The sequence below is a fragment of the Cnephaeus nilssonii genome (assembly GCF_951640355.1).
Source record: "Cnephaeus nilssonii genome assembly, chromosome: 11".
Classification (NCBI taxonomy): Eukaryota; Metazoa; Chordata; class Mammalia; order Chiroptera; family Vespertilionidae; genus Cnephaeus; species Cnephaeus nilssonii.
The window spans coordinates 32,460,165-32,471,152 of record NC_137082.1 but is presented as its reverse complement, the minus strand read 5'-3'; the positions used below and the strand labels follow the sequence as shown (position 1 = coordinate 32,471,152).

Here is a 10,988-nt window from a genome sequence, read left to right as displayed (position 1 = left end):
AAAGGACTATGTGGGCCAGGATGAGTTGGGGAAACAATGCCGGGAGTCAGTTATGGGTTTGGGGCTGGAGAGAAAAGTTCCGGACTGGGAGGTGATGGGGCGGAGGGAACGGGGGGGGGGGGGGGGGGGGAGGGGAGGAGGTTCCCACTAGAGACGTGGGTAGGGAAACGCAGCTGAGGGTTGGAGAGGGCGCAGGTGGGGGTCCCGGGGCGCGTGGAGAGCGAGTTCCGGGCATGGGAATGAGGCGGGAGCTCAGCAGGCGGGGCCGGCGGGGGGCGGCGGGGGCGGCTCGGCTCCCTTGACGCAGGCGGCCTCGCAGTGCTTGTGGAGGTAGGACTTGAGCGCGAAGCTCTTGTCGCACTGGCGGCAGCGGTAGTGCTTGAAGGCCGAGTGCGTCTGCATGTGCGCGCGCAGGTTGGAGCGGTCGGCGAAGGCCTTGCCGCAGTGCGCGCAGCCGAACGGCTTCTCGCCCGTGTGCGAGCGCATGTGGCCCTGCAGTAGCCAGGGCCGCGAGAAGGCCTTCCCGCACACCCCGCACTTGTGGCGCAGGTTGTGCGTGAGCACGTGCATGGCCAGCGCGGGCATGGACACGTACGCCTTGCCGCACGTCGGGCACTTGCGCGCCTGCTGGCTGTCCAGGCTGCGGTGCGTCTGCTTGTGGCGGCTCAGGTTCGAGGACGTGGCGTACGTCTTGCCGCACTCGGCGCACGCGTGCCGGTGCCCGCCGCCCGCCGGCGCCCCTGCGCGTCCCGCGCGCCCCCCGGAGCTCGCGGTGTCCCCCGGGCCCCCCGCGTCCCCGCCGGCCCCGCCCCGCCGCCGCCTCGAGCGCCCATCCGAGATGAAGAAGGCGTCCATGGAGTAGCTGTCGGTCACGGCCGCCTCCCCGCGGAAGTAGCGCGCCGACAGGCTGGACTGCGGGCTCTCGGGGTCGCTGTACTCTTCCGGCGCCGCCGGCGGGTACGGAGGCTCCACAGGTGCCAGCTCCAGGCCCGGCTTCTGGTCCACATCATAGCTGGTGGGGGGGAGGCAGTGCGGGGCGTAACCTGGAGGGGCGAGAAGGTAGCGGGAGGAGGTGAGGCGCTGAAGAGGGCTTCTCCCTTGGGGCAAGTCACTGCCCAGGCTCTCCAGCTCCGCGTCCCTTGACTTCTCCGGAAAGATGAAGGCGGCTGGTAAGACAGTGGTCTCTGTCAGGTGTCTTTGCTCTTGGTGCCAGGCGGCATAGGTTCAGAATCCTTTTGTGTGTTGGTCCCAGTAAAAACAATCCCCACCCCACCCTCATGGAGCACAGAGCCCCCACAGTTCTACCGGCTTTGTTTTCACTAGCTTCTTAAGTGCTTACAGCCACACAGTGAAGGTCTTATTTTTATTACACCCACTTTACAGATAGAGAAACTGAGGCACAGAGTCTAAGCTCACCACTAGGAAATGATAGAGCCAAGATTCAGACCTTGGCAGTCTGATTAACTAAAGTTTATGCTTTCTCTCTTCTGACATTATTTTGCCAATCCAGTCCTATACCTTCTCAGAGTCTGTTTCCTCATCTACAAAATGGAGCTTATAATTGGATACTCCTTCCCAGGGTTTGGAAGTACTGAATAAAATGATGACTGGAAACATGTATTAAGCTCTTACTGTGTGCCAGGCTCTGCCTTGATGCTTTACCCATGTCAACCATTTAATCGTCACACACCCTACCAAGTAGAAACTCTTAAAAATCCCCATTTTACGTGGAAGGAAATGGAGAGGAAGGGAGCACACAGTAATTGCTATATAAATGTTAGCTCTTATACTAGTAAGTATGCATTTTACTTGGTTGAAAAAGGGATTTCACTGATGATTATTTGTCTGCCTTCCCCACCAGACTATGAGCTTCCCAGGGCTGGATCTGTGTGCCCAGACTGTGCCTGGCTCAAAAGAGGTGTGTAATACATAGATGTTGTGTGAAGGAGTCACAATACTCTTAGACCCCCAGCCCCACCTCAGGGTTGCTGGAGGATGTAAGGGGTCAAGTGCATGGTCTGTAATAAGGGCTCTAGGGAGGGGACTTCTTGCACTTGCTCTAGAGTCTACTTTGCTCCACTAGAGGCCATCTGATGTCCCTCTGTGAGAATCCAGCTCCGCCTCCTCCTCCCACCTCTCTAGAGTTGTACCAGAAATCCTGTGCATGTGGGTTTGAGGGATTGGTGAGTGTGCAGGCTGGGGCTCTCCCAGAGGATTCCACAGGGGTTTCCCAAAGGCATGGGCCACCCCAGTTTGTCTCTGTCTCCCAGGGCCTACCATGGTCTTAGCCCTCTCCCCAAGGACCCTGGGGCTTGGGCTCCCAGGAGAGTTTTTGGCAGACATGTTCAAACTTATCATCTAGTACTAAATTACCAAACGTTTCCACTGTCCTTTGATTCCAGAGAACAATGGAGTTTAGCTCCCTTTACCTGTCATCTGGCGTTTAGGATGGTCACAGAGTGAAATCTGTGCCGACTGTCTGCCAGCCCTGAAGAGAGAATGCGTCCTTACGGTTTCCTCTGTCCCTTCAACTGCTTGCACAGGACCCTCTGCACACAGATGTGATTGGGGTTGTGGGGGTGGAGGACTCAGTAGGGAGGGGCTCTGTGGTCAGATGCAGACAGGGCTGTGGTGGTAGCAGTTTTTTTAATTGGGGGAGGTTTGCATAGCCTCTCAGCATCCTATTCCCCCCGTCTTTTATGCCTTCAATCTGGAGATTCTCCTACTCCAGGAATCAGGCCCAGTATTCAAGCCCCCAGATGTTCAGGGAATATTGTTTCAGACTGAGTTAAATATCTGTTGGGCACTCCTAAATCCCCTTCTTCTCCTTTAGTATTTTTCCCATTGTACTTATTGATGGTAATAATAATTGTTTATATGTATTAAGCACTTACTATATGCCAGGCTCTGGGCTAAGTGCTTCATTTCTATCACCCACCTAATTGAATCATCACAAAACATCTTGTATTACAGATAAGGAAACTGAGGTGCAGAGTGGTGATGGTATTTGCTTAAGGGGTGGAGCAAGGAATAGAATTCACTGCATGCTCCCCAGTTTTCCTTACCTTGGGAGGTCCCCGAGGAAGGGGCTGTGGCTGGATTGTTCACTTCCTATAAGTAGGACCAAAGCTAGTGGGCACTCAGTATTTGTGGAACGGGTGGTGAGGGTTTGCTAGGCCAGCCCAGCAGGCTGTTCTATCTGCCTGGTTTTGGGATGACTTGATTCCCTACATAGATTCTAGCTGGGTTACCTTGAGTAAGTCATGCATCTTTCTGTGCCTTAGGTCCTTTCTCTGGATATGGGGATAGAATACAAACTATTTGGAGGGGGTTGCTGACCATGTGACCAGTGCTTTGCATGTTTTCTTATGAAGGGAGGAGGGCATATTGGTTAAGTGTACACTTTATTGCCAGACTGCCTGGATTGAGTTTCAGCATTACTATTCACAGCTGTGTGATTTTGGACAAACTACTTGACCTCTCTGTGCCTCAGTTTTCCTAGCTGTAAAACGATGGTAATAAAAGCATCTAATTCATACAGTCCATGAGTAAACAATAAATGAAAAGCAAATAATAACCAATACTCCTAGAGTACTTATGTGTCAGACACTATTTGAAGGGCCTTACACACATGAATGCATTCTACCCTCATGACTCTAAGGTTGCTGCCATCTTACAGATGAGGAAACTGAGGCATAAGGTAGTTAAGCAACATTCCCAGGGTCACACAGCTAGTAACTTAGAGTTAGGATTCCAACCCAGTGTCTGGCACATTGTAAAGCCACAGTACATGTTGGCCATTATTGTTAAATAATAATAACAGTTCCCCAGAGATGTTTCTGTGCTGCAGTTTTCTTGGCATCTGCATGGATATATCTTGCTGCTCCTCTCTGTTTCCTCATCCATAATGTGTGATTTCTACCTCAAGTTCTGATGAGAAAACTTCTGATGGGTAGTAGTTTTCACCCAAGCTGGGCTCCCTGTAGGCATTGCCATCTGGTGGCAGCCTGCAGCACTGCAGCATCTTACTCCTGTCTCATGGAGGCTCTTTATATAGAAACTAGTAGCCCATTGCAGGAAGATTCCTGCAATACGGCTTCCTGCTGCGCTATCCCCCGCCCCGCCTGCTTGCCTCCCTCCTCTGCCAGCCCCACGTGCTTGCCTCCCTTCTCCCCACCCCGCCTGCTTGCTTCTCCACAGCTTCGCTCCCTTCTGCAGCACTTGGCTTCTTTCTACGCTGTCTTGATATGCAAATTAACCATCAGCTTGGTTGGGTTAATTTGCATACTCGCCCTGATTGGCTGGTGGGCGTGGCTTGGGCGTAGCAGAGGTACGGTCAGTTTACATGTTTGTCTATTATTAGGTAAGACTAGAGGCCTGGTGCACAAAATTCATGCACTGGTGGCGGGTCTCTCAGCCCCACCTGCCCCTTCTCGCAGTCTGGGAGCCCTCAGGGGATGTCCAACTGACTGACGGCTTAGGCCCGCTCCCCACAGGAGCGGGCCTAAGCTGTCAGTCGGACATCCTTAGCACTGCTGCGGAGGCAGTAGAGGCTCCCACCACCGCCACTGCGCTCACCAGCCGTGAGCCTGGCTTCTGGCTGAGCAGCACTCCTCCTGTGGGAGCTCACTGACCACCAGGAGCAGCTCCTGCATTGAGTGTCTGCCCCCTGGTGGTCAGTGCACATCATAGCGACTGGTCGTTCTGCTGTGCGGTCGATTTGCATATTAGCCTTTTATTATATAGGGTAGGGGTACCTCCAACAAAAGTTGCTCATTTGCCTAAAGACAGATGTGGAATTGCCTTTGGGACAGGAATTTGTGGGACCAGACCTGACACCCAGCAGCTGTGGAGTTTAGCATGGGCTGTGAGCGTAGGGTGGGGATATTAAGAGGAGGTTTGCTTTGTGACCTTGGCCAGGTTGTTTAACCTCTCTGAATTTGATCTGTAAGGATGAAGGTTGGGATGCTCTAAAGACATCTTCTGCATCGTGCTGAATAGATCTGTCAGTGATGCCCATTGTCCTGTCCCTCACCCCCATCAACTCTATCTCATTCTTCTCAGATCCACAGACCTCTCCCTAACTATGTGATCTCTGGCAAGTTATTTAACCTTTTTGCGTCACATCTGTATAAGGAAGCTCATAATAGGATTGAGTGAATTAATGCATATAAAGCCCTTAGTACAATCCTGGCAGACAATAACTTCTCAAATTGTTATTATTATTCTCATTATTATTATCCCTTAATTTCCTGGTGACAGTCTTCTGATCTGCCCGAGATTAGGAGACACACATGGGTGTCTCAGGCACAAGGTAGTTAAGTAACATGCCCAGGGCACATGTTGTGTGGCCTTGGGCAAAGCACCTCACCCGTCTGGGCCTCAACCCTGGAGAATTCTTTAGGAACTATAAGCCATGCTCTAACTCTGTTCATGGAACCCAGCTAGGTTTGGGGTGCCTTCCTCTGTCCCATGGGTGACTATAGAAGGCTGAGCTGGCTGTTTCTCAGTTGAAAGGGAGAAACAGGGCTTTCTTGTTTGGGTCCTTATAGAGGCAGGAGGCCTAGGGACCCAGGGAGAAGAGACCTGGCGTTCATCCTGGCCCTCGTACTCAGACCCTAGATCTGTGACCTTGGGCATGTCACGCAGCCTCTCTGGGCTCAGAGTCCCCCATTTGAGGGATTCCAACTAGAAACACCCCTGCCATGTGGGGTGGCGGGAAGGCTCAGAAACACTTTGGCGATGTGGAGATGTCTTGTACCTGTCACCTGAGAATGATTTCTGGTTTTCCCTGCCTAAGATTCTTGATAGTTCAGATTGGAGGTCCAGAATCCATTTTTAAAAATCCTGCACCCAAAGGAGTGGTGGGAATGGTATTTTATGAGAATTAATAAATTCTCTGCAGACACTGTCTCATCCAGCTGCGGGTGGGGGAATCTCTGAATAGTACGGCTAGGACTGCTATTCCAGCTCCCACTGAGCCCTTCCCGTGGGCACTGCACTAATTAGCCCAGAGAGGGGAGAGGATTTGTCCAAGGTTACTGGAGGAGGTGTTAGGGTTGAAACCCTTCAAAGTCTGTGGCTTTCCCAAAACACCTGAGTGGGCATGGATACCTGCTGGGGGAGGAAAGATTTTCAATCAGTGGGGAGAGAAGGGATGGTGGATTCCTTAAAACAGGGGTCCTCAAACTACGGCCCGCGGGCCACATGTGGCCCGCCGAGGACATTTATCCGGCCCGCCGGGTGTTTTTGCCGCCACTGCCTGTCCTGCTTAGCAGCCGACTTAGCAGTGTGCATAGGAATTTATTCATAGTTTTTTTTTTTTAAACTATAGTCCGGCCCTCCAACGGTCTGAGGGACAGTGAACTGGCCCCCTGTTTAAAAAGTTTGAGGACTCCTACCTTAAAATAATACCCACCAGTTGGCCTGTGGCTGATGGGATGATGGGGTGGTGGGGGTAGGAGAAGCCATTGTTCTAGAAAATGCGGTAGCCGCTTGTAAATTTTTGTAAATAATCAATAAAAGTAATGACTCATACTGTTGAGCACTTACTGGGTACAAGGTACCCTATTCAGTGCTTTAATTAGCTTGTGTCTTAGGAGCATGATGGTCACTTCTTCTGGTGTCCTGGTTCTGCAGAAACAGGCCCAGAGAGGGGCCTTGGCCCATCTCAGATCACAAAGCAAGTTCAAGTCAGAGTGAAGCTGGCCTCCTGCCTCCCAGTCTAGAGCTCCTTTTCCCAGTCTCTCCCAGATTCCCAGGGTCCCAAACTTTTTACAGGGAGTTTCCAGGCCTACTTGCCTGTCTGGGGATGGGCAGAAAGAGAGAGGGCTAGGTGGTGGGCCAGCTTCCCAGGTGGCCCACTTTCCTGAGGAGAGCCCAGCCCTGCTTGGCGGTGGGGGCTGGAGGGGCTGCTGCCTGGGTATATTTAGAGCTGCTTCTTGCTGTGCCAGGGCCTCGGGCCTCGAGAATCAGCTCCAGCCAGCTGAGCAGAAAGCCAGGTCTGTCAGCAGCAAAGCGGGATAAAAATAGTTTCTCCTGTCTGCTCACAGAGCTGGGCAAAGGGCTGGTACCTCCCCTTCCCCTTATTATAGCATCTTTGTTAGCAGTTCCCTGGGCACTAGACCAGACATAACACCCATGTCCTCCAAGGGCCTGGCAGCGGGTACACCTGCCCACTGGGGAGGGGTCTCTGAGTCCAGATGAGCAGAGGCAGAGTGAGGTCTGGCCCACCGTGACCAGGGCTGTAGGGCCTGGTGCTCATGACCCTTGACCCCTGACCCAGACCCAGGGAGTTTCTAGAGGATTCCAGGGCCCCTTCCCACCAACTCCACCTCCCGAAAACCCCCCCCCCCCCCATTCTGTTTTCTCCTTACTGTGACCCAGTTCCCGTGGCCCACAGGGAGGTCCACAGCTCTGTAGGAATCAATAGGAAAGGTTTTTCAAGGGGTCTGGAGATAGAAGTGGGTGGCTAAGGGTCTTGAGTTGCCCAGTGCTGGTTGGTGGAGCAGCCTCCTGCTCCTTCAGGGAACCTCCGATAGGCCATTTCGGGGCCTCCGTCTGGAGAGCAGGTGTCTTGTACACTGTGTGCTCTCTCTCCAGGACTCCTGCTTCCTGCCGTACCCTCTCTCTGCCCAGAAGGGTGTCATCAGAGAGCCCATTCCAACCTCCCTTCCTGCCCAAAGGCTGGCAGTGGACACTCCAGGAGGGACCACAGCTGGGAAGGAGGCCAGGAGTTCTGGGGGTGTCCTCTCTCTCAGCAGGGTCTCACCAGGCCCCCCAGAGGCCTTCAGGCTGTGGGGCCCCTAGAATGTGGATGAAGCATCCATCAGGGAGGTGTGACAGGGTCCACCATTGATGCCCTTGTGACCTTGGGCAAGTCATGGGCCCTCCTAGCCCTTGGTTTGCCTCTGTAGGTCAGAGGTAATAGTCCCGTGTGCTCATTGTCTTTTGTCCACTGTGTATGTGTGCGCGTGGAGAGTCTTTGGGATAGATAGGGTGTCCCAAAAATGTATACACACACTTTGAATAATTATAAAGGCAGTGTTTATTAAAATGCATTTCATTTTCAAAATTGAACTATCAGCTGTTAAAGTGTGTATACATTTTTTTGGGGGACACCCTGTATAAATTGCTGTGCTGACATAGGGACTTGATATGCTATCCTGCCCTCCCTCAGGAATCACAAACAGACTGTTCAAAGAGTGGAGCTTCAGCTTGGGCCCCTCATGTACTCCTTGTTGACCATAGGCTTTAGGGGGAACCATGAGCCCCAGATTTCATATCCCACGTGGGCCCTGTTATTCTACACTCCCACAGACTAATTCTTAGGAAAACCAGATTTCTGGATCCTCAGAAAGTCAGAGCTCAGAGAAATCAAATTCAACTGCTTGATTTCATGTGAGGGAAACTGAGGCTGGGGTAAGGAAGATTAGTCCAAAGCCACAGAAAAAGCTAATGATGGGTCTAAGACTTGAACCTAGCTAACCTTGAGAATGGTCCTGGACAGGACCTTGGGCTAAAAATTGGACCTGTATTTTGATTCTGGACCCTGAACATTGATCTGGACCTGATCTTGGACATCGAAACTTAAACTTGGACATGGATTTGTTCTGAATCTTGGACTGGACCTATAACCTTAGACACTGACCTTGGATCCAGACCTCAGGCCTAGTCCTAGACCTAAGGTTGAATATGGACATTGGACCTGGACCTCAGATCTGGACTTGGACATTGGACTGGATCTTGGACCTGGAACAAGACCAAGATGCCTGGGAAAGTCATGGTTAAAAACACCCAGATGGGTCATTGGGTACCTCCCCAACCTTTTCTGGGCTCCCTCTGCCAAAATATTGGGGCAATTCTTTTGTATCCCTGCTCCCCAGATGAACTTTCTGAGGTGTGGGGTGTACATGTTGGGGCCTTTCAGCTGGGCTCCCAGGCCTTGCCTGGAGCGACTCCCCGGCGCCATCAGAGGGAGTGAGAGGAAGTGGGCACTGGTGTAATGTGGTCAACTAGATAAGCCCATGGGCGAAGTAGGAGTGCTTCCTCGGCCTGCTAGCAGGGGAGGCTTAATGTAGCTGTGGAGGGCAGACAGCTGTGTTATTGGATTGGCATTGATCCCTCATCTGCCTGGGTCGGATGCACTCTGAAGGAGTGCGTGTGGAGTGGGGGGCGGGGGGCGGGCAGGACCAGGACAGGGTGCAGAGGAAGGGGGACCTGGGGCCCAGCTGGAGTGCAGAGTTAAGGCCCAAGGAAGGTAGACATTCATTTGGGGTCCACAGAGACCGCTGCTGTGCAGAAGGGTAGGCAGCAGTCTCTTCTGGGATGGCGAGACTCCCCAGCATCCCCCAGGAGAGGAGCCCGGGCCTGTGAAGGAGTGCGCTTGATGGCGATGGAGGGACAGGTACTGAGAGGGTTAGGAGGATGTGAGTTGGCATCAACCACAGAATGAATCTGCTCAGAATCACCCAGGGGAGAGGCAGAAAACAGTGGAGGAGTAAGAGGAGCAGGAGGAAGAGGCATTATATTGGAGAGGGTGGTGAAATTAGAACTCGTCTTCCTTCTTCGGGGAGCTCTGCAGAGGGACCTGGAGGTTTCCTCATTTGGAGGCTGCCTCTCCCCTATTTATGGGTTCTGTGGTTTGGGGGGAGCCTGGAGACCAGACACCTGCTGCACACTCTGCCTAGCCCATGGAAGCGGAAAAAGAAGGGAGCAGGAAGGCAAAAAAAAAAAAAAGAGCATTGCTGTGTGTGTGTGTGTGTGTGTGTGTGTGTGTGTGTCTCCTCCAGGAATTCTCCAGCACTCCCAGGCATCCCTGGCGCTGGGGGTACACCTTTTTCATTTGGGGTCTTGCATCTTCATCAATTAGGAGCTTTGGTTCCCTTGACTTCCACATTCACAGCCCCCCTCCTAACTGCCCCCTCTCCCCTTTTCCCCTCCCACCAGCCTCCTCCTGACCCTGCAGCCCTTGCTGTAAGAATGGCTTGTAAGAGGATCTTTCTTATAACTGGAACTATCTCCAGCCCCAGGCCCTCCCCTTCCTCCCTCCCTCCCTCCCTCCCTCTCCCCGCTTCTTTTCCCTCCCCCCTTTCCTCCTTCATTCTCCTCACCTCCCCCCCTCCTCTCTTTCTCCTTGTTTACCCAGCACACTTACACACGCTGGGAGAGAAAAACGTCAGCTCAGCAATTTTTCACACTTCCCTCAAACGCTCAGCAAGGTTATTTCCGGCAGAGCTGAGACAACAGACCACTAGGAGCCGGCAGGCTCTCCAAGGACCCCCAGCACCCCTCCCAACTGTGGAGTGAGAGAACCCTGACTGCCTCATCTGGCCACACCCCAGGGATGGGAGAGGCCCCTAAAAACAGGATAAGGCAGACCCTGTGTTCCCTTGGCTGTACCAGCTTGAAGGGTCACCCCCTGGTCTCTGGCACCAACTGTCTATACAGACACTGCCAAGGCAGCCAGGCCAGGGTGCCTGTCTTCACCATGGGGCAGGCTGCAAAGACTGAAGCCAAGAAAAATGCCATGCCGGGTCTCAAAAACTCTGCCGCCCTCAGCCAGGCATCAGATGGTAAATGGGGCCCTACAGGATCCCTGACAATGGCCCCCCCCTGCATTCTGTTAGACCCTCACCCAGGCACCTCCCACACTTGACCTTCATAGAAGCTGAGCTTGTCAAAGTTGGAAGGATACTTAGTTCATGCTATCTAAACTCTTCTGCTGCTGGGGAGATGGAGGACCAGAGAAGGGAAGGCACTTGCCCAAGGTCACATAGCAAATCAGAGAACTAGAGCTCAGGCCTCCCAGAGTTCCAGGCCAGGTATCAGGCTATCGGGACAGTTTTGGGATTCCCTGCAGGCCAGGGAGCTGGTCTGGAGCCCTTTGGGGAAAGGGCCAAAGATAGAGGTGGTTCTAGAACCTCCACAGGAACACCTCTGCTGGTGGCTTTGCCCTGACCCTGCTCTCCACCATTCACGCAGGGGCT

General features: G+C 53.0%; 1 protein-coding gene across 1 annotated transcript in view; it reads right to left on the bottom strand.

Annotated features, from left to right (window-relative positions):
- Positions 1 to 252: 252 nt before the first annotated feature.
- SCRT2 (scratch family transcriptional repressor 2) overlaps positions 253 to 10,988 on the bottom strand; it is a gene marked incomplete at both ends in the record, with an annotated part of 12,604 nt that continues 1,868 nt past the window's right edge. Inside the window, one exon of the mRNA XM_079785122.1 lies at positions 253 to 1,043. Within this exon, the coding sequence (XP_079641248.1) occupies positions 253 to 1,043 (791 nt within the window). The remainder of the gene's footprint in view (positions 1,044 to 10,988) is intronic.